Raw genomic sequence first — 24,644 nt, 5'->3', positions numbered from 1 at the left:
TTCTTCTGTGATTTGCAAGTCTAAACATGCATAATGACGTCATCACTGCAGCACGCGCTTACTCTAGCTATCCCGATGCAGGTTTAAACTTGTTCGATAGAGCTATGCCTTGACATAAGAGGAGGCCTTAACAGCTTATGAAAAAGCACGTCGAATTTTTCAAATTACCCGCCACCATATTTCAAAGGTATGAGGTTTAGTGCTGTAAAGATACCTGCACGATGCAAAGCTAGCTTTCTTCATCAGAGCAGCCACCATCTTGTGTGAGCACCTCTAGGCCGTATCATAAGCAGCTGTGTATAGTCACCGTCTTGTCGCTGCTACCTTGCGCAAGCACCCCTAGGGCGTCTCATAAGAGCAGCAGCCATCTTGTGCAAGCGCTCTTAAGCTGTCTCATAAGAAGCTATGTATAGCCGCCATCTTGTAGAATTAGATAGCTGCCAATGCCAAAGGGCCTAAGTAGGGATCGAACCGTCGATCTCATCATTAGACTATGTTTTTTTTCTTGTTCCTGATACTGAAAACCTAGGTATCAGGTGGAAACATTTTATCCGTTTTGCTCCACGATGCACCGTTTTCGAGATATTTAACATTTTGCATTTAAGCCCTAAATTTAATGAATCGAACCTGCACGGCACGTTATACTCTCTACCATAGCTAGACCTGATCATGTTACGAAGACTTGCTTCAATACAAGCTAAAACAGAGTGAATGCCAAAGGGCCTAAGTAGGAACCGAACCGTCGATCTGATCATTAGACTTATGCTATCATGTTCCTCGTAGTGCGAACCGAGGTATAGGGTAGAAAATTTTTGTCCGTTTTGCTCTACGATGCACCGTTTTCGAGATATTTAACATTATGCATTTAAGCCCCAAATTTAATGAATCGAACTAGCACGACACGTTAGCCTCTAAGCTAAGAGCAGCAGCCATCTTGCGCAAGCACCCTTAAGGCGTCTCATAAGGAGACGTGTATAGCCGCCATCTTGTGTCCGCCATCTTGCGCAAGCAACCTTAGGGCGTCTCAAGCCATCTTGTGCAAGGACACTTAAGCCGTCCCATAAGAGCAGTCGCTATCTTGAGCAAGAATCCCTAGGGCATCTCATAAGGAGCCATGTATAACTACCATCTTGAGCAAGCATCCCAAGGGCGTCTATGTATAGCAGCCATCTTGCGTAAGCACCCTTAAGGAGTCACGTATAGCCGCCATCTTATGCAATTAGCGTCGAGAGAGGGCCGCTGTAGAATTTCTCTTTTTAAATTATCCACCACCACATTTCAAAGGTATCTAGCTAAAGATGGCAGCACTGCGGATGACAGGTGACGAATTTACATCTAAAGAGGGCAGCACGGTGCTCAAAGATGGCGGATGACAGCTGCACGTGGCTATGTTTACCAAACAAGAGCACGTGGAATTTGCCACCACCACATTTCAAACTAAAGAGGGCAGCACTATGCTCTGTTGATTAAAGATGGCGGATGGTAGCTGTCAAAAAAGCATGTGAGTTTGTTTCCAAACAAGAGCACGTGGAATTTTTCAATTTGCCGCCACCACATTTCAAAGGTATCTAGCTAAAGATGGCAGCACGGTGCTCTCTTGATTAAAGATGGTGGATGATAGCTAGCAGAACTTTTCAAATTACCCGCTACTACGTGCTTAAGGTAGTAGCCATAAAGAGGGCAGCACGGTGTTCTGTGGATTAAAGATGGCGGATGACAGGTGATGAAATTGCCCGCATGATAGCAGCACGGTGCTCTGTTGATTAAAGATGGCGGATGACAGCTGTCAAAAAAGCACATGGCTTGGTTTCCAAACAAGAGCACGTGGAATTTGCCGCCACCACATTTCAAACTAAAGAGGGCAGCACTGTGCTCTATAGATTAAAGATGGCAGATGACAGCTGTCAAAAAAGCACGTGAGTTTGTTTCCAAACAAGAGCACGTGGAATTTTTCAATTTGCCGCCACCACATAGAGGGCAGCACGGTGCTCTCTTGATTAAAGATGGCTGCTGTCACGTGGAATTGTCTGCCACCACATTTCAAACTAAAGAAGGCAGCACTGTGCTCTGTTGATTAAAGATGGCAGATGACAGCTGTCAAAAAAGCACGTGAGTTTGTTTCCAAACAAGAGCACGTGGAATTTTTCAATTTGCCGCCACCACATAGAGGGCAGCACGGTGCTCTCTTGATTAAAGATGGCTGCTGTCACGTGGAATTGTCTGCTACCACAGGTATCTAGCTAAAGAGGGCAGCACTGAGGTTTGCGATGCAAGATGGCTGCTGTCAAAAAGCATTTTTCAAATTATCCGCCACCACATTTCAAAGGTAAGTAGCTAAAGAGGGCAGCACTGTGCTCTCTGGATTAAAGATGGCGGATGACAGCTGTCAAAAAACACGTGGCTTTGTTTATCTCGCGCTAGTGAGGTTAAGTTGGTAGCACTAAGGTTTAGACCCGTCAAGATGGTAGCACTGCCGATGACAGGTGACGAATTTTGCAGCTACTGCGATATAGAGGGCAGCACAGTGCTTTGTGGTTTAAAGATGGCGGATGACAGCTGTCAAAAAAGCACGTGGCTGTCAAAAAGCACGTGGCTTTGTTTACCTCGCGCTAGTGAGGTTAAGTTGGTACCACTAAGGTTTAGGTCCGTCAAGATGGCAGTACTGAGGTTAGCGATGCGTTGTTGTCTGTCAAAAAGCACGTGGCTTTGTTTACAAATCTGTCAAAAAGCACGTGGCTGTCAAAAAACACGTGGCTTTGTTTACCTCATGCTAGTTAGGTTAAGTTGGCACTACTGAGGTTTAGGCCCGTCAAGATGGCAGTACTGAGGTTAGCGATTCGTTGTTGTCGATGACAGCTGTCAAAAAGCACGTGGCTTTGTTTACAAATCTGTCAAAAAGCACGTGGCTGTCAAAAAACGCGTGGCTTTGTTTATCTCGAGCTAGTTAGGTTAAGTTGGCACTACTGAGGTTTAGGCCCGTCAAGATGGCAGTACTGAGGTTAGCGATGCGTTGTTGTCGATGACAGCTGTCAAAAAGCACGTGGCTTTGTTTACAAATTCAAATTTCCCGCGGGAGGTGGAGGAGGCATCTGGGAGGCCTCTGGCTGAGGTGGAGGTGGAGGTGGCATCTGGGAGGCCTCTGGCTGAGGTGGAGGTGGAGGTGGCCTCTGGGAGCCTGAGGTGGAGGTGGCCGCCGAACCCGTGTATTATACTACTTACCTTTCCTAGGACCATACGACCTTCAACATCCTTGCACTTCTCCTTCAGCCATTCTTCCTATCCACTTCATTCTTTAACCGCCTGTATTCTTTCCTGTCCTCTTCATTCCTTGCATTCTTGTATTTTCGTCGTTCATCAATCAGGCGTGTATGTATTTCTCTTATCAATAAAATTCTGTAACTGCTATTTCTTTCTTGTTCTCGTTGAACAATAATGTTATAATGTTATTTGATGAACATGGATGCTGTATAATAATACTACCATAGATACTTCAAAAATAACGGATTGGTTAACAACAACTCCGGGTGTGTGAAACCGTATCGATGAGCAGACCGCCGCGATCACAAAACGTCAATGGTAGTTGATAGCCTAATGATAAATAAATGTCTTTTGAAGTTTCTATTTTAAGTAAAGACTATATCCTTTGCTTAAGAATGGAGTCTTCACTTATCTTATCGTTCTTCCCGTGTATCCTTCATAGAGGTACTTTGTCTGCCTTCAGTTTGTGCTGTCTGTCTGGACATTACGAAACAAGTTAGAGGGAAAAGTGGTGAAAGATCTTCTTTCCTATCTCGCAGACCCCGTGTGCGTGTGACTCACTCGTCTTTCACAGAGTCCCGTTATGAACGAATGATCTGTTGTATTCAAATTGTTGTTAACAAACAAACAGTTCGTTGGCGTTTTCCTAAAACAGCAGAAATGGCCACCCTAGTAAGTACTGGCTGCTCTTGACCTCGGATTATTGACTGTACCGCAACAGAACCTTACGAGGCCGTATTATTTTAACAATACTCTCAAATGTTTTGTTTCCTCCGCACGGTCTAGTAACTTACAGGGCCTTGCCAGCTTCCGTGCACGTTCCCCTGAACATACCGTATCGAAGTTGACAATTACAGAATTCGTTGCTAATATAATGTATTGCTTTGCTACCTGCAATTTTAAGACAACCCGATCAGAATATCTATGTAACTAGGCGCTGCATAGTGTGTTATTTTGGCAATCTAGGTGGATAAAAATCAATTTTCCAACAACGCGCAACTTATTGCTTCATATTATGTATATCCTGAAAGTAAAACATCCAATGTATTTGGGTACGGAGGTCTATTGCCCTGAAGGTCAGAGAGGTTGCGAAACTGAACGTCCGAATTCGCTACAACTTGCAATTGCCAGTGTCATTTTGAGCAGTGTTTAACTAATGAACGTTATCTACAGTTTTTACTTATCTGTAATGCGTATTAAATTTTAAAAAATCATCTTATTTTGATACGTAAAGGTATTTCGAAAATGTAAGTAATTTTCATTTAGCTTATTAGTCAGTTTTCAAATTCATCTAAGGTTTCAAAATAGTATTTAACCTCACTTAACGTTGCAATTATATGGATATTAAAGCCAGTGTTTTTCAGTTTCCAGCTCAAAAAAGAAGTATTGCGCAAAGTTGCACGCTTTCCCCATTTTTAGGGTATGGCGTCCTCAATTTCTCCTAAGGTGCTTTTTGAGGTATGGCTCGAAAGCCATAGTTGATTGTTTGCCTTTATTTTCTTTTTGATTACTGCTATTATAATCTTTCCCAAAACTTTATGTAAATATACTACATATGTCGTTTGTATTTTGTCAATCGCTATCTGTAGTTTTTTCATAACTGAGAATGCAGTTTAATACTTTAAATGCAATGGATCTTGTAAATTTGCTCAAAATGTATTATTGCAACCTCCCCTAAAACACCAAAATACCACACTGGATAGCTTTCCTACTATTCCTGTTCTCGAAACACATGCGAATTTGAATCACAGTATAACCCGTTCTCGGATTGTTTTACCATACTTACCAGAATGTCAGAAGATCCAATTCTATGAATAAAGTTTCTAATATGTGTTACTACAAAATCTCCTAGGCCTCCTCTTATTGTACCGTCACGATTGTAGTCAACATGTAGGCTATATTTATAATGTACCGGTACTTCTTTAGGTATATGGGGCTGCCTGGCCGAGATGGTAAAGGTGTACTCGGTTCGCCCGGAAGGTTCGAATCACCGTCAGGAAGTCGTAAAATTTAAGAAACGAGGTTTCCACTTCCTACACAAAAAATGAGTACCAGGTTAATTCCTGGGGGCAAAGGCGGCCGGCCGTAGAGCTAACCACTCTAACCCATCAGGTGCCGAGGTTACAGATAGTGGAAGCCTTTACCTTCCACCCCTCCAACGGCCTTCATGGCCTGTACGGAGATGACTTTGCTTTGCTTCTTCAGGTATAAACGACATGAATTCAAATTTTAAAAAGTGTAATAATTAAAAACAAACGAACGACTTTGATGGGCCTTAGTACCAGGAGGTTGCTGCTCAAGACGAAAGGTCTGTAGATTACGAGATGGCGCGCGGTCAGCTCGACGATTCCTCTCAACCGTCATTCTTGTCTTTCTAGACCAGGATCTCTTTCTCACCATTAGATATCTCCTCAATTATTCTCATGTAGGCAGAGTGGATCTCGAACCAGCCCTCAGACCTAGGCAAAAAATCCGTCACCTGGCCAATAATCGAACCTATATCCTAGTAGTAGCTAACAGGATGTAAAATCAATTATTTTTATTATTAATATTGTCCACCTCTGTGGTGTAGTGGTTAGCGTAATTAGATGCCACCCCCGGAGGCCGGGGTTCAATTCCTGGCTCAGCCACGAAGTTTGAAAAGTGGTACGAGGGCTGGAACGGAGTCCACTCAGCCTCGCGAGGTCAACTGAGTAGAGGTGGTTCGATTCCCACCTCAGCCATCCTCGAAATGGTTTTCCTACTTCTCCACGGCCGCTTTCTTCCCTTCTTCCTTGCCTGTCCCTTCCAATCTTCCCATCCCTTCACAAGGCCCCTGTTTATCGTAGCAGCTGGTCCTCCTTCCCAGTTGTATCCCCGACCCAATGTCTCCCGCTCCAGGACATTGTCCTTGAGGTGGTAGAGGTGAGATCCCTCGCTGAGTCCGAGGGAAAACTGACACTGGATGGTAAACGGATTAAGAACGAACTATTATTATTATTATTATTATTATTATTATTATTATTATTATTATCTTGTCTTGAAATTATTATGTTAATTCTTTTCTCTCTTCTAAAATTACGACCGTGAGGTGAAAAATATTACACGTAGTCTTCTTTCTGCAGTGTAAACGACTAAAAAGCAACGAATGGCTGATTTACAGTTACGTAGGCTGTGTTTTGGACGACGCTACGTCATTTGACAAGTCAGGCCATGGTTAAGTCGGCCATGACATCCTGCCTCAAGGGCAACTTATGACCTAAAACGGAACACGCTCTTACGACTGCTAGCCTCAGGCGACGTACATAATTACTAAAATAATTTGCTCATTAGCCGCGTAAAAGTCGTGTAATGTCCGATATTACTTGTTGTCGTTTCGTTATTTTGACAAAGAAGTTTTTTACTTTAAGGCTAATACTGACGAGTAACTTACTTGAGTCGAGGTCGGAAGAGCAATGTCTAGTTAGAACCATTCGAAAGCATCAGTACTAACAAGAGTAGCAGCAATATATTACAAAGATGACAATCTAAATAACTTTAGCCCAATATTTAGCAGTCACTACGGTTTCAGAGCTTGCGTCTTGCAGAAATTCCTCGCAGAATAGGTATGAGTTGGACTGCATTCCGAAAACTAAGATTCATCCTCACCAACAAGGATGTTCCAATTAACCTGAAGACCAAGGTTTATAATACGTGCGTGCTGCCAGCTACAACTTACAGTCTGGAAATGATGACTCTGACGAAGGAAAGTGCTCGCAAGCTTCAACGAACACAACGAGCGATGGAGCGACAGATGCTAGGGATCAGCCTTAGGGATAAGATCCGTCCAGAGGACATCAGGAGAAGAAGTAATGTAACAGACATCCTAGAGAGAGTAACAGACATCCTAGAGAGAGTAGCAAGACTAAAATGGCAATGGGTAGGACACGTAGCTCGACAAGACTACAACAAGTGGACCCCTAGGATTGTTCACTGGAGACCATGGGGACACAAGAGAGGCATTGGAAGACCCCAGAAGAGATGGCTCGACGACATAAAGCTGTTGGCTGGAACACGCTGGTTCCAAGTGGCTCAAGACCTAAGACGATGGAAACATATGGAAGAGGCCTATATCCAGCAGTGGACTGAAATAGGCTAGAAAAGAAGAGAAGAAGAAGAATGGGAGAATGGCAGAAAATGACTGCAGACTATGTAGTGTATTTGGTACACTTAAAAAATGGACATCATGGACATTTATATAATGTTCCAAACAAACCGTTAACTCGCACCATGAGCAGCGAATGAAGAACGAATGATTAGCCACAGTGATTACAAAAGTTGGCGCTAGCAAATCGGATGTGAGCTCCTTGGGAGTCGTAAGACGTTCAGAACGATCAGCTAGTTATCTGCTCTAACAGAATGTGTAGATAATCACATTTATTTATTTATTTATTTATTTATTTATTCGTGTATACAGTATATGTAAAATACATAATAATAATAATAATAATAATAATAATAATAATAATAATAATAATAATAATACTTATATACAATTAAGACAGTCTGGCTGCATGGCTAAATGGTTAGAGTGCTGGTCTTTGGTCACAGGGGTCCCGGGTTCGATTCCCGGCAGCGTCGGGAATTTTAATCATAATTGATTAATTTGTCTGGCACGGGGGCTGGGTGTATGTGTCGTCTTCATCATTATTTCAGTTTCATAGGTCGCCTACGGGAGTCAAATCGAAAGACCTGCAAATGGCGAGCCGAACATGTCCTTGGACACTCCCGGCACTAAAAGCCATACGCCATTTCATTTCATTACAATTAAGACAAAGGAAATGAGAGACAAAGTTGACAATCTAAATAACTTTATCCCAATATTTAGCAATCACTACGGTTTCAGAGTTTGCGTCTTGCAGGACATATTCTACATTGGTATAAGTGCTCCGTAGTTTGTTGAACTCCACAGTCGCAAAAGGTTGATGATATGGTGTAACCCCATTTCTGCAAATTATCCTTTGACCAAGGAAGATCTTCAATAAATTTCCAATTTCTTTGCAATAATTTAAGAAAAGGCTAGGAAAACAGCAGATAGGGAATCTGCCACCTGGGCGACTGCCCTAAATGCAGATCAGTAGTGATTGATTGAGTGACTTTGCGACCCCTGTTCTGAGCCTATTCAGATTTTTCCACACGGGCCATTCTTCATTGAAACCGGCGGCTAAATCTTCTGATGGTGTCATCCAATGGTGTTCACATCTCATCTTCCACATAGATTATAGGTATAACGGTATAACGCGGTGACTGATGGAATGCAACCGAATGCGAACTAGTTCGTCGCGCAGTTTACATACCAATGGCCGCCATTTAGATGAATAATGGTATAAGCTTGTATTTGAACTGAATATCTGAGGTATATTCATACCAAATTTTAACTCAAGTCAAGATTTTGAAACAAAACACAGCAGAGCGTACCCGTAAATTAGTTCCACAACTTGTGTAATTAAATCATTCAGAACTGAGATTTACTATCGTCACCTTGGCTATACTTCTCTTACGCTTCAAGGCCCAGACATTCCTCCATTAACCTCACATAACCTCACCGCCAAAACTCGCTATCATTTACGGGCTTAAATTCAGATGATGACATAATATGTTTTGTAGGCACGAAAGAAACAAATATTCAGAAACCAAATTTGTCCAGAGGTTGCAGGTGTTGTGAATTTCAGTGGACACCTATATGATTATATAAGCGTTCTGTAAGAGTGGGCATCTAGCTGACCTTTCTGAGGATGGTTGCCTAGTTGAACTTCCTCTTAAAACAATAATCACCACAACCATTTACTTTCCTGAACTCTTTACAAATCCCGAGGAGTTAGTCTTTGATCTTCCTGGCCCGAACATATTTGCGATCACTGTGGCGCTTCGTTCTTCATAAGCTACTCATAGTCCAAGTAAAATGTTTGTTTTGAACATTGTTTCAACGTCTATGATGTCCACTTCATGAAGTGTACCAAATACTTATCACAGAAGGTTGTTCTCTGCATCTCCCGTACATTTATTTCCTGTGTTTCTCCTATGCGCATGATGAATCACTGTATGTATGTATGTATGTATGTATGTATGTATGTATGTATGTATGTATGTATGTGTGTATGTATGTATGTATGTCCCGTTCCTCTACGGGGTCCGGTATAAAGTGACATGAATCTTCGTTGCGAGTTTTTACGACCAGGTGCCCTTCCTGAAGTCAACCTAATCAGAGGAGTAAATGAGATGAGATGAAATTAATTACGTAATATATGATAGTGGGAAGGGAGAGGGTGAGAACCGGTGCCGGCAAATAGCCTACTCCTGTCGAATAGCACCAAGGTATCTGCTCAAGGCTTTACGTCGCCATCCGACGGACGAATCACCATCAACAGCTTTATATGCCCTAACTCCATACGAGCACTGCGGAGAGGTTTCGAATTACATCCAGGCACGCGATCTTCCCTACCCTGACGTCCAATATTCTGATGGGGATTTTTTCCACCAACGGGACACGAACCGGCTAAACACGCTGTCAGACCGTATAGACTTCAATACCTAATCGATCATGGCCACTAGGCGGGAGCATGATGAATCACTAGCAGCTAATATTTTTCTATCATCCTTGTTAGTGCTGATATTTTCCACAGGTCTTAACTAAACAGTGTACTTGCGACCTCACCTATAGCGCTTTAGATCAGAGCACATGGAAACATTCGTATCAGCTTCCTGTATCCTCACCGTTCACGACAAATCCTACACAGGAAAGAACGAAATAATGTCACCAATCAATCAATCAATCAATCAATCAATCAATCAATCAATCAATCAATCAATCAATCAATCAATCAATCAGCACTGATCTGCATTAAGGGCAGTCGCCCAGGTGACAAATTCCCTAGCTGTTGTTTACCCACCCTTTTCTTAAATCATTGCAAAGGATTTGAAAATTGAATTAAATGTATAACTGTCAGGTTATTCAGTCTACCGAAAATAATTTAGAATTTCTAAATATTTTTGAGTGTGATTTGATAAAATTTGATGATGTTCTTTCACGAACGAAACGTTTCATTCTATTTAAATTAAGTTGTTTCTTTTTTCAAGTATGTTACCACATGTTTTCTTTTTCAGGTAGTTTATACATTATAATACGCAACCTCATCGAACAGACTCTCACAGACACAATACCTCCAAGGTAAAATTCAAAGGACAACTGTCTCGGAGTTTCTGGATCAGAACTGGTGTGAGACAAGGAGATGGCTTCTCAACTATTCTCTTCAATCTGGTGCTCGCCCAAGTCATAAAGACCTGGGAACTTACACTGAGCAATCTTGGAATCAAACCGGTTACCATTGGAACCGGAACACGGAAGATCGATATCAAGAGCCTGACCTTCGCAGATGATATCGCGATCCTAGCCAACAACTCTAAGGATGCTGCAGTAGCTGTTCAATCTTCACACGAGACAGCGGCGAAGAAAGGACTAGAAATATGATAGGAAAAGACCAAGTACTTCGAGAGTAAACACCACGGGAAAGTCCCTTTGACGACCATATTTGGAAAGATTGGAAAAGTTAATCGTTTAATCGATTCCGGCATCTTGGCGAATGGGTCCACCCCAGTGGTAGAGACGGACCCTCCATCTTAGACATATGTGCCAAACTCAACGCAGCATACCAACTGTTGCAACTGTTGTCAGACCCCAGTTCTTATATGCTGCGGAGACCTAACTGATGAACAGGAAAGGCATCATGGACGAGCTGGAAAAAGTCGAAAGACGTATCTTCCGGAAAATTCATGGATCAAGAGTGCTCCCGGATGAAACCTACCGACTGAACGCGAACTTTGAATTGAACAACAGTTGGAAAAGGCTATCACTAGCATGCAACGTAGGTGGCTGAAGTTTTACGGGCACCTTCTGAGACTGGGCAACGGCAGGCTTACGAAGATGATCTTCTCACTCATCAAAAGCTACAAGACTGGAAGCATGTGGCTAAATGAAGTGAAAAGAGACTTAGCTTCCGCTGGGATTTCTGTTACTGATGTCTCACACCACCCTACATTTTGAAATTGGTAAATTCGTGGTCTCCTCTTCCAAAGATTGTTAAATTTCGCAAATCTCTTTCACGGGAAAGAAAGGAAAAACTAACAGCAGGACTCAAGATGTACTGAGATCGAAAGCGAGCATCCAGAAAGAACTAGTCATAAGCACTCCATAGTAGGCTTAAATCAATAATAACATTTATATATTGAACATCAGTCAGTTTCGGAAGACGACTGAAGAACCTAACAGTTATAAATTAAATGAGTCAAAACTGAAAAGAGATGGATTCAGATATTACCAAAAAAAAAAAAAGAGAAAAAAACTCTTTCCCTGTCACGAGTTGTAAGTTACACACGGCAGTTTTTTTTTTCTTTTTCACAGACTAATATGTGGTACGTGAGTTGCAGTTATGTTGGGGATAGCTCCGAGTCACAGGAATTAACCGCAAGCTGTTGAAATTTCGCCGGCCCCGTGGTGTAGTGGTAGCATGCCTGCCTCTCTCCCGGAGGCCCCAGGTTCGATTCCTGGCCAGGTCATGGATTTTTCTCTCGACCTGAGGGCTGGTTTGAGGTCCACTCAGCCTATGTGATTAGAATTGAGAAGCTATCTGACGGTGAGATGGCGGCTCTGGTCTCCAAAGCCCAGAATAACGGCCGAGAGGATGCGTCGTGCTGACCACAAGATCCCTCAATCTACAGGCCTTCGGGCTGGGCAGCGGTCGCTGAGCAGGCCAAGGCTCTTTCAAGGGTAACGTTAAGTGCCGTGGGGTTTGGTTTGGTTTGGTGTTGAAATTTCACGATCCGGCCGATGACGAGAACACTGACCAATCAGTCGATCACTTATAAACAAGAGTTATTATGAAGTGACTACTTTTACGGTTTTTGGAGATTCCGAGGGTCTGGAAATTTTCGTCTCGCAACAGGTCTAGTTATTTTACGTGCTACTAAACATGCCGACACGAGGCAGACGTATCTGAGCACCTTCAAATGTCGCCAGACAGAGCTGGCATCGAACCCGTCAATTTGAAGTCAGAAAGTTATTTTCCTTCAATCTACTTTACGTCGCACCGACACAGATAGGTCTTATGGCGACGATAGGATAGGAAAGGTCTACGAGTGGGAAGGAAGCGGTCGTTGCCTTTAATTAAGGTACAGCCCCAGAATTTGTCTCGTGTTAAAATGAGAAACCACGGAGAACCTTCTTCGGGGCTGCCGACAGTGGAGTTTGAACCCACTATCTCACCAATGAAAGCTCACACCTGTGCGACCCCAACCTCAAGGCCAAGTCTCTCGGTCAGAAAGTCAGGGCTCCGCCATCTGGTAGTGGCGATTGACGTTAGACTTTTGAGATCTTAGACTCTCATTAGTTCCTATATCACCAGGCAAATGCTGGGTTGAGGCCTTTGAAGCAAAATGGAAACAGTTCAATTAATAGAAATCTCAAAGGCAGAAAGAATAATGGAAATGATGATCTCTAAGTACCACTCTAGAAAGAATAATGGAAATGATGACCTCTAAGTACCACTCTCCTAAGGCAATTAAGAGTGCCAGCCCCCAGGGGTTCTCAGCTTGGTGGCGTGGAGTGGCTGAGTCTGGCTTCGCTTCCACTTCGCCTTCATCTTTCCTTCCAACCTCTCTTGGTCAACTGTTACTCTCCGTAGACTCAACGGTATAACGTTTGTGAGACATGGGGTATCTTTCATTCTCACGCTCTTCATAGTTCTTCTCTTCCTTTTAGCGATACCGACAATCTTCGAATAGTCAGAATTCTTCCATTCTTTCCTCTGTTTACTGTTAAGAGGGGATGGTTATCTACAGTAGTTACAGGTACTCTCACCAACTTTCTCAATAAAACAACAGCAATAAAAACATTATTTATATACTAATTGCAAGAACAGTTTTAAGTAATTCGAAGAGACTATTCATTAGTGTAAAAATGCCGGTTTTGTATTAAATTTGCAACTGGGAAAGAAGTTAATGATATTTGAGATAGAGACTTACCCATCATCTTCAGTCAATTTCTCCTGAGACATCTCTGTCATGGCGAGATCCCTGAAATGATAAAAGAGATTGATATGAAAATTGCAACTACAATAATGTAAATGTGATTGCTAATCCGCATTAAGGATCATTAACAACATAGTCTTCTGCCCCTTCAATAACACCTCGAAGATCAGCTAAAGTTAGGGAAAAGCCACGCTTGACGGGAAATCAAAAGACTTCTTAGGTCTCACAAGCTATGTACCTTTGGAATCAGCAAGAATTCATAGTTAATGAAGAACATTCCAACAGGAAAAATGAGAGAAGGGAGTAAAAGGATAAGAGATGGTCCTGGAAATTACAGAACTCGGCTGAGTTTGGCACTTGCTATTATTATTATTATTATTATTATTATTATTATTATTATTATTATTATTATTATTATTATTATTATTATTATTATTATTATTAATATTATTGGCTTTAGGTACCACTAACTACTTTTATGGTTTTTGGGGACGCCGAGATGCCGGAATGTTGTCCCGCAAGAGTTCTTTAACGTGCCAGTAAATCTACTGACACGAGGTTGACGTATTTGAGCACCTTCAAAGACCATCGGACTGAGTCAGGATCGAAATCGCCAACTTGAGCTCAGGAGGCCAGTATCCTACCGCCTAAGCTACTCAGCCCATTATTATTATTATTATTATTATTATTATTATTATTATTATTATTATTATTATTATTATTATTATTATTATTATTATTTATTACTAGTACACAGCCAGGTAAGGGTACAGCATCCTGCATCACAGGACTTTCTAAGCACGCTCAGAACGTTTTAAGCAAGCCTCGGGCCTATGGAAGTAACGGAGTCCCACTCCCACTTGACAAACAAGGTACTCCTTGGAAACAACTTTGCGAACGAAGTGGAATTCGATAGGGAGCTATCATTATTAATGGAGCTTATGGAAGAAAGACAGAAAGAAAGAAAGAAAGAAAGAAAGAAAGAAAGAAAGAAAGAAAGAAAGAAAGAAAGAAAGAAAGAAATTAGAACTGGCTGAGGCAGCAACGAGGATGCATTTAAATGATATTCGGGTATGGGGATATAATGAGGAGAAATAAAGAAAGTAGAACTGGCTGAGTCATCAACGAAGATGCATCTGGATGGGCTAGGAATAAATTATATCCGCGTAAGGGGTGATAATGAGGAAGAGGTAGGAAATTATGAAGTGTTAAAAACGGAAGGCAGAGTGCGGGGTAGAGCTGTTCATCAAAAATACTATTGCACACAAAATAGTTTCTGTTAGGCACGCAAATGAGCGAATGATGTGGGTAGATTTGGCAGCTCGAGGAATTGGTTATTGTTATCTTTTGTTGTTTTTATCAATCGCTACTGATCTGCATTTAGGGCAGTCGCCCAGGTGGCAGATTCCCTATCTGTTGTTTTCCTGGGCTTTTCTGGTGAAATAGTCTCTGTATATTTACCATGTGAGAGTGCAAGTGAGGATGAAGTTGACAAGTTTTATGAAGCACTGAGTGACGTCGTAGTCGGATACAACAGCAAGGATAGGATAGTGCTAATGGCCGATTTCAATGCGAGAGTTGGAAATCATACTGAAGGATACGAAAGGATGATTGGTAAATGTGGGGAAGATATGGAACCTAATAGGAATGGGAAGCATTTGCTGGACTTCTGTGTTAGTACGGGCATGACGAATAGAATACTGTACGCGCACTTTTTAGTGATAGATTTTTGTACTCGGTGAGGAGTAAGAAGGGAGCACAGCCGGTTCCGGTAAATACTGCCAACTGAATGGAAATGAAATCTGAATTGAATCGATAATATGATCGATCGATATGAATTTTCTAAATCTTTGTCATCTTAACGCCAACAACTGTGTTACACACGCACAATATATAATAATATATATAATGTTTCCCGATGCGAAACGTGTTCCTAGCATGAATTCTATAGTTTGGCTTTGCTGTGTAAACAACAACAGTACGAGTACGTAAAGTGTACGCCAGATGGCGCACAGCGATGATAAGCGATTCTTAGTTTGTGTTTCATAGGTTGCCAATACGAATCTCGAAGATAACCGAAGTCGACCGATTCAGCACTAGGGTGTAAATCTATCGCTAAAAAGTGCGCAGATAGTACCTAGTGTGATCACTCCGCTCTCTTAACATTGCCGTTGGTGACCCCGCCGGAGTGTGGCGCTGTAGTCGCAACGCACCAACTGCAACAACACGTGCTCCAAAATGTCGACGAGTAATATAGAGTGCGTGCGTAAAGTCATGGTGATAATTAGTGCCTGGACGTTTATGGTCTAAAAATGTTAGAAATATGCAAGCATTTATGACCTAAAAACGCATTCAAATATGACAATAAATATGACTTCAAAACTTTTACGTCACATTTTCGAAATCTTCAAAATCATGCTGCTGTTTAAATTAACATTATATTGAAAATGTACTTTTAAAATCTAGCAGTTTCAGTAATAAAAAAGTATGTTGGGTATTCAGCCCGAAAGCTGATTTGATCCTCCACGGCTCCGCCAACAGCTGGCATAGATAGCCTAGGTGTCACTGAAAAGGCATATTAGGGAATTCTGAAGTAATGTAATTTCCCGATGCTTTCCTCACCGGGCCAGAAGTTGCGATTATATATCAGTCTGCCAAGTCCACTGAAATGCATGCACCAACCGACCCTATGAGCGAAATAAATAATAATATTAATTATTATTATATTTTGAATGTACTGTATTTAATTACTCAATCCAGAGGTAACTCTCGACTCGGCACAAAATGAAATAAATGTTACGTTTTGAAGGGCGATAAGAAAGAATTACATAGCAAATTACATACATTTTAACTTTTTCAAATAGGAATGATCCTCTATTTCCACTCAACATTGACTTGTAACGAATAAAAGACCGCTTAACATCGCAGGATGTCAATGGGGCATGCAGTATTTGAAACACGCCAAATCATTAGAGTTCAATTGAGGCTCACTTTTCTGTCTCTTTCTACGCATCTGTCTCTTTATATACAGCTTACTCTCCTAATTACATACATATATATTTCTAAGAAAGATAATTGTAAGAAATTACAGACAACAATTAAGAGAGGTGAAAATTCGTCTTTGAAGTGACTGGAAGCAGGTATGCGAAAATGGAATTAAAAAGATAAAAATATGACAAAAATACGAAAATTCTCGGGGAAATATGACCATAATATATGGAAAATTACCGGAAAAAGACAAAAATGTTAAAAATCCAAAATATGACTTTATATGACACGTGAAAATGGCGTAATTTTAGTCACCGTAGATGAAAGGAAAGTAGAAGAGAGGGAGGAGGAGGAGGGGAAGGAGAAGGAGAAGGAGGAGAAGGAGAAGGAGAGGTGGTAGTGTTTCACGTTGGTACCAACAACGTAGGGCAAGCTGATATAAGTACCAACATAGTTGGAGATGTGTGGGATCTGGTAAATGCAGCACGGGTGGAGTTTAAGGAAGCGGAGATTGTTACTAGTGGAACATTGTGTAGGAGGTATACTGACTGGAGGGTGATTGGGGATTTAAATGAGACTATGGAGTGGGTCTGTGGGAAAATGAGAGTGAAATTTCTAGATCCTAATATGTGGGTAGAGGATAGGGATCTGCGCTCAGATGGCCTTCACTTAAACCGCAGTGGTACGTATAAGTTAGGAGGTTTGTTTGAAAGGGTAATAGGGAGGTACATTCGGGGAAATGGGGTGGCTAGGGAGCGGTGGTAACGGAACAGGGAACTGGAAATCAAATAGGGATGACATAAAAATGTTAGTGTTGAACTGTAGAAGTATTGAAAAGAAAGGAATAGAATTATTTTAGTAGATAGGCTATATATTTACCAGATATTGTAATAGGAGTCGAATCATGGCTGAGAAATGATATAATGGATGCAGAAATTTTCTCACGGTACTGGAGAGTGTATCGTAGAGATAGGATAGGAATGGTGGGAGAGGGAATATTCATCCTGGTGAAAGAAGAATTTGTAAGCTACGAAAAATTTAAAGATGAGATACATAAAATTCTACGTGTAAGGCTCATTTCTAAAGATAATAGGCAACTTGCTGTCTTTGGAGTGTACAGACCGGGAAAGGGTAGCGCTGACGCTGATTCAGAATTATTCGATAAGATAATCAGCTATGTGGGAAACGACATGGAAAAGAATGTGATTGTAGCGGGAGATCTGAATTTACCATATGTCAATTGGGAAGGAATTGCGAACGACAGGAAGCATGACCAACAAATGGCAAATAAGTTAGTATGGGAAGGACAGCTGATTCAGAAAGAGATGGAACCAATGAGAGGGGAAAATATCCTGGATGTGGTGCTGATAAAACCAGATGAGCTCTATAGGGAAACTGAAGTAATAGATGGTATTAGTGATCATGAAGCTGTTTTTGTCGTAGTTAAAAATAAATGTGATAGAAGGTCTTAAAAGTAGGATTATTAGGCAGTACCATATGGCTGATAAAGCAGGCATGAGGCAGTTTCTAAAAAATAACTATGATCGGTGGAAAACGGTAAATAAAAATGTAAACAGACTCTGGGACGGGTTTAAAGCAATTGTTGAGGAATGTGAAAACAGGTTTGTACATTTAAGGGTGGTAAGGAATGGTAAAGACTCACCTTATTATAATAAACAAATAAAGAGACTAAGAAGGAGGTGCAGACTGGAAAGAAATAGAGTTAGAAATGGCTGTGGAAGTAAGGAGAAATTGAAGGAATTTACTAGAAAATTGAATCTACCAAAAAAGGCAGCTAAGGATAACATGATGGCAAGCATAATTGACAGTCAAACAAATTTTAGTGAAAAATGGAAGGGTATGTATAGGTATTTTAAGGTAGAAACAGGTTCCAATAAGGACATTCCAAGAATAATTAATGAACAAGGGGAGTGTGTATGTGAGGATCTTCAAAAGGCAGAAGTATACAGTCAGCAGCATGTAAAGATTGTTGGTTACAAGGATAATTTCCAGATAGAGGGGGAGACTAATGCTAAAGAAGTGTTAAAATTTACATATGATAACAATGACATTTACAATAAGATACAACAGTTGAAAACTAGAAAAGTGGCTGGAATTGATAAGATTTCTGGGGATATACTAAGGACAATGGATTGGGATATAGTACCATATCTGAAGTACTTGTTTGATTATTGTTTGGTCGAAGGAGCTATACCAGATGAATGGAGAGTTGTTATAGTAGCCCCTGTTTATAAAGGAAAGGGTAAGAGACATAAAGCTGAAAATTACGGGCCAGTAATTTTGACATGCATTGTATGTAAGCTTTTGGGAGGCATTCTTTCTGATTATATTAGACATGTTTGCGAAATTAACAACTGGTTCGATAGAAGGCAGTTCGGTTTTAGGAAAGGTTATTCCGCCGAAGCTCAACTTGTAGGGTTCCAGCAAGGTATAGCAGATATCTTGGATTCAGGAGGTCAAATGGACTGTATCGCGATTGATCTGTCTAAAGCATTTGATAGGGTGGATCATAGGTGACTGCTGGCAAAAATTAGTGCAATTGGACTAGACAAAAGAATGACTGAATGGGTTGCTATATTTCTAGAAAATAGATCTCAGAAAATTAGAATAGGCGAAGCTTTATCTGACCCTGTGATAATTAAGAGGGGAATTCCTCAAGGCAGTTTTACTGGACCTTTATGTTTTCTTATATATAACTTTTATATAAATGATATGAGTAAAGGAGTGGAATCAGAGGTAAGGCATTTTGCGGATGAAGTTATTCTGCATAGAGTAATAAATAAGTTACAAGATTGTGAGCAACTGCAACTTGAGCTCGATAATGTTGTGAGATGGACAGCAGGCAATGGTATGTTGATAAACGGGGTTAAAAGTCAGGTCGTGTGTTTTACAAATAGTAAAAGTCCTCTTAGTTTTAATTACTGTGTTGAGGGGGTGAAAGTTCCTTTTGGGGATCCTTGTAAGTATCCAGGTGTTAATATAAGGAAAGATCTTCATTTGGGTAATCACATAAATGGGATTGTAAATAAAGGGTACAGATCTCTGCACATGGTTATGAGGGTGTTTAGGTGTCGTAGTAAAGATGTAAAGGAGAGGGCATATAAATCTCTGGTAAAACCCCAACTAGAGTGTGGTTCCAGTGTATGGGACCCTCACCAGGATTACCTGATTCAAGAACTGGAAAAAATCCAAAGAAAAGCAGCTCGATTTGTTCTGGGTGATTTCCGACAAAAGAGTAGCGTTACAAAAATTTTGCAAAGTTTGGGCTGGGAAGAATTGGGAGAAAGAATACGAGCTGCTCGACTAAGTGGTATGTTCCGAGCTGTCAGCGGAGAGATGGCGTGGGGTGATATTAGTAGACGAATAAGTTTGAGTGGCGTTTATAAAAGTAGAAAAGATCACAATATGAAAATAAAGTTGGAATTCAAGAGGACAAACTGGGGCAAATATTCATTTATAGGAAGGGGAGTTCGGGATTGGAATAACTTACCAAGGGAGATGTTCAATAAATTTCTAATTTCTTTGAAATCATTTAGGGAAAGGCTAGGAAAACAACAAATAGGGAATCTGCCACCTGGGCGACTGCCCTAAATGCAGATCGGTATTGATTGATTGATTGATTGATTGATTGATTGATTGATTGATGCTTAACATGTATTTTTTTTACCGGGCGAGTTGGCCGTGCGCGTAGAGGCGCGCGGCTGTGAGCTTGCATCCGGGAGATAGGCTAGTAGGTTCGAATCCCACTATCGGCAGCCCTGAAAATGGTTTTCCGTGGTTTCCCATTTTCACACCAGGCAAATGTTGGGGCTGTACCTTAATTAAGGCCACGGCCGCTTCCTTCCAACTCCTAGGCCTTTCCTATCCCATCGTCGCCATAAGACCTATCTGTGTCGGTGCGACGTAAAGCCCCTAGCAAAAAAAAAAAAACATGTATTTTACATAAAAATAATATGAAGGAAAAAATATATGACATGTCATAAACATCCAGAGCGTAGCGATAATTTTAAGGCTTATCGAAGAATGTGCTTGTTTTAATATTTTTCCTGAAGCCTGTGTTAGTATCTGTGCATTACGTAGTGCGTGCAATGAGCTAGTTTTCTATTATTTCCATAAAGTGTCGTACTGTTTCGTTCCTAGTTGTAAATCGGCTGACGGAAGGAAGCTTGATGGTAGACGATATTTCACACCACCAGAAGATAATAAAGTTTGCGAAGTGAGCGTGACTTATTCCGCGGAAATATAAGCAACTATCGGCCAAAAGCAGAATATTTGACCTACTTTTTTCCGCAAATTTAATTATAAATATCACGGATCCGGCCGTGGCGCGAAGTTTCTAACACGTCCACCTGTAAGTGTGTGTGACATTCTTTTCCAGACTGAAAGGAAAATTCATGAATAACTGAGACTCGTTTAGGTCGATGTGGGGCGATAATTTTTACGAGTGTCTTGACTCGATTGAGGCGATTTCAGTTGTGCCATCAGGAGCTGGCTGTTGTATTGAACACACTTTGGACATTATTCCTAATCTATTTACAGTGCCGATTCTTATACAGAACGAGAGAAATCCGCAAAGATCTTCCAGCAATCAGCTAAGTCTACTCGTAAACTATCAAAAGTGGCCTCAGACTAGTTTTGGTGGGTAATTTAAGTCATTCACTTTTTTTGAGAAAAGTGCCAGTGTTATTTTCAATATGGTGTAATGTTTAATGTTTTATGTGCTCTGTTTAAAATAGTCTTTTTTAAGTATGCAAAGCACAATATTGCTTTCCCTTTTCGTAATGTTCCATTTTATCTTATAACAATCCGAAAATGCGAAGATATTTCTTCGTGTAGACTAAGAATAGTATTTACAACTCTCTGACAGTATTATTCATAAGTCTAACGAACTGAGTGTTGTATTTGGTTATGTGCGTATCAGTGTAAAACAGCTGCTCGTGTAGCGTTGGTGTTAGGCTCCACTAGCGCCGCTCTGCGGGATCGCGCTTGAAGTCAGTGAGTGATCCCATATTCTATTCGTCATGGTATGGGTTTAACAGTTACGAATACATAAGGCTATTCACCGCTACACATGGGAGGGTAGGGGCAACAGTTCCATAACAGACTATATCATAACCGAAAATGAATTGAGGAAATCTGTTAGGAATGTGCAAGTTGTATCTCTAGGCGTAGGATAGAGAAAGTGAAATCTGTCTGCAGGCTAATAAGGGTAGAACATCTCCAGGACGAAGAAATTAGACAGAAGTACATGGATATGATTAGTGAAATGTTCCAAACAATGGACAGTAAGCAGGTTCAGGATACAGAAAAAGAATGGGTGGCATACAGGGATGCTGTAAAAGAAACAGCAAGGGCATGCCTAGGAACGACTGTGCGTAAAGATGGGAAAAAGCGAACATCTTGGTGGAATTATTAAGTGACAGCAGCTTGTAAATGTAAAAAAGGAGGCGCATTAGAAATAGCTCCAAACAAGTGCTGATGCAGACAGGGAATTGTACATAGATGAAAGAAATAGAAAAAACAAATAATTGTTGAATCCATAAAAATAAGTCTTGGGAAGATTTTGGTAATAACCTGGAAAGGATAGGTCAAGCAGCAGGGAAACCTATCTCGAGAGTAATAAAGAATCTTAGGATGGGAGGGGAAAAGAGAAATGAATATTGTTTTGGATAAATCAGATGAACTCACAATACATCCTAGGGAATCAGTGGAGAGGTGGAAGGAATATTTTGAAAATCTTCTCAACGTAAAAGGAAATCTTCCTGGTGACGTCGCGAACAGCCTAGCTCATGCGGAGGAGAACAATGATGTTGGTGAAATTATGCTCGATAAATGATGGTAAATAAACCCCATTGTCATGAAGTAGCAGGAATAGATGAAATTAGACCTGGAATGGTGAAATATAGTGGGAATGCAGGGATGAAATTGCTTCATAGAGTAATAAAATTTGCATGGAGTGCTGGTAAGGTGCCTTCTAATTGGACAGAAGCAGTAATTGCACCTGTCTATTAGCAAGGGAACAGGAAGGACTGCAACAACTATCGAGGTATATCATTCATTGATCAATGATCAGTATACCAGGCAAGGTATCCACTGGCATCTTGGAAGGGAGGGTGCGTTCAGTAGTTGAGAGGAAGGTGGGTGAAAACCAGTGTGGTTTTATACCACAAAGGGGCTGCCAGAATCAAATTTTTAGTATGCTCCAGGTAACTGAAAACTGCTACAAGGGGAATAGGCAGTTGTGTTTATGTTTGGTGGATGTAGAGAAAGCATACGACGGAGTACCGAGGGAAAAGATGTTCGCTCCCAGTCGAAACTACTGTACTTTTACATCGGTCTGTTTTCAGACCAACTTTGTTTTACGGGAGTGAAAGCTGGGTGAACTCAGGATATCTTATTCATCAGTTACAAGTAACAGGCACGAAAGTGGCGAGAATGATTGCTAGTACAAACAGGTGGATACAATGGCAGGAGGGTACTCGGAATGAGGAGACAAAGGTTAAATTAGGAATGAACTCGATGGATGAATCTGTACGCATATGCCGGCTTCGGTGGTAGGGTCATGTGAGGCGAATGAAGGAGGATAGGTTAACTAGGAAAATAATAGGCTCTGTTATGGAGAGTAAGAGAAGTAAAGGGAGACCAAGACGACGATGGCTAGATTCAGTTTCTTAAGATTTGAAGGTAAGAGGTAGAAAACTAAGAGGATTGTGGCGGCGTTTAGTAAATTCGCAGAGGTTTGTAGACTGAACGCTGAGAGGCATTACGGTCTAGGATGAAGATGATTGACTGAATCGTAAACATAATTTCAAATTTAGTTATTGGAGAAAAGTCGGCGAAGTCACTGTCTATTCATTAATATAGGGTTAACATATTTCAAATCATTTAGGTGAAATTCACTGCCGTTCTGCTCTATTTATATCGAGAACGAATTAACATCTATTCACTATTATAGTAGGAGATGACTGTCAGTGCTTTATGTGAAGAAACGTTTAGGGGGTACAATCACCTTAAAATGTCACTGAACATGTACAAAAGATTACTGTTTTACAAGAAGAGCATCTAATGGTTTCTCCCTAGATTCTCCTCCCTTTCGGAGATATCGTGTTCCGCTTCGATGTCATGATCGCTTTGAAAACTAGGTTCAACCTGGTGCAACACTACTATAATAGCTCTCTTTAGCGTAGATAATATCATTTACCCAGTCTCCGAACCCAGGATAATAATAATAATAATAATAATAATAATAATAATAATAATAATAATAATAATAATAATTTGGCGTGGATATTTCTAGCCGAATGTAAGGCAGACCCTCCGATGAGGTGGGCGGCATCTGCCATGTTTAGGTAACTGAGTGTTATTGTGGTGGAGGATAGTGTTATGTGTGGCATGTGAGCTGCAGGGTTGTTGGGGACAGCACAAACACCCAGCCGCCGGGCCACTGGAATTAACCAACGAAGGTTAAATTTCCCGACCCGGCCGGAAATCGAACCAGGGACCCCCTGAATTGAAGGCCAGTACGCTAATCTTTCAGCCAATGAATCGGACGAACCCAGGATCATTCACATTCAAAACTGTTTTCAAGGACGTCATTAATAAAATACAAAGACACGTTGAACGGTAAAAGAAAACAAACTTTGTAAACTAAAATACCATTCCCATAGAATCTTCTTCTTTTTCTTTTTCTACCGCTTTTCCCCCACACCTGTGGGGTCGCGGGTGCAAACTGCGTCGCACATGTGGATTTGGCCCTGTTTTACGGCCGGATGCCCTTCCTAACGCCAACCCTGTATGGAGGGATGTAATCGCTATTGCGTGTTTCTGTGGTGGTCGGTAGTGTGGTATGTTGTCTGAATATGATGAGAAGAGTGTTGGGACGGACACATACACCCAGTCCCCGAGCCAGAAGAATTAATCACAAGCGATTAAAATCCCCGACCCGGCCGGGAATCGAACCCGGGACCCTCAGAACCGAAGGCCAGTACGCTGATCATTCAGCCAACGAGTCGGATCATTCCCATAGAATATACAAAAATATTTCAAACTACTCAGGCATAAAGGTGTTACATTCCTGTTTAGATGGAGTTTGATGAACCCCTGGTGGTCAGTACCAAAATAATAATTCTGAAAGCAAGCTGCGGTATTTCTTATCCACTCACTTGGGTGACTGCCAACAAACTAACTGAAAGCTACCTGCGCTAGCATTGCTCCTGCCACATAACCCATCGAACAGTGGCGGCTTGTATTTTTTCCTGGGGTTCAACAAACCCCACCTCCACAGATAAGAAATAGACACGTACATACTAGGTGGGGTAATTCAGCTCTCTGTGGGA

The 24,644-nt window shown here is 41.2% G+C and overlaps 1 protein-coding gene across 1 annotated transcript in view; it reads right to left on the bottom strand.

The window, feature by feature from the left end:
* The window catches only part of LOC136878850 (vesicular glutamate transporter 1), a 246,398-nt gene that overhangs the window by 104,435 nt on the left and 117,319 nt on the right, over positions 1-24,644 (bottom strand). The window contains exon 4 of the mRNA XM_068225767.1: positions 13,294-13,344. Within this exon, the coding sequence (XP_068081868.1) occupies positions 13,294-13,344 (51 nt within the window). The remainder of the gene's footprint in view (positions 1-13,293; positions 13,345-24,644) is intronic.

Source organism: Anabrus simplex, chromosome 1 (genome assembly GCF_040414725.1).
Source record: "Anabrus simplex isolate iqAnaSimp1 chromosome 1, ASM4041472v1, whole genome shotgun sequence".
In the NCBI taxonomy this organism is placed as follows: Eukaryota; Metazoa; Arthropoda; class Insecta; order Orthoptera; family Tettigoniidae; genus Anabrus; species Anabrus simplex.
This window is presented reverse-complemented; position numbering and strand designations above follow the sequence as displayed.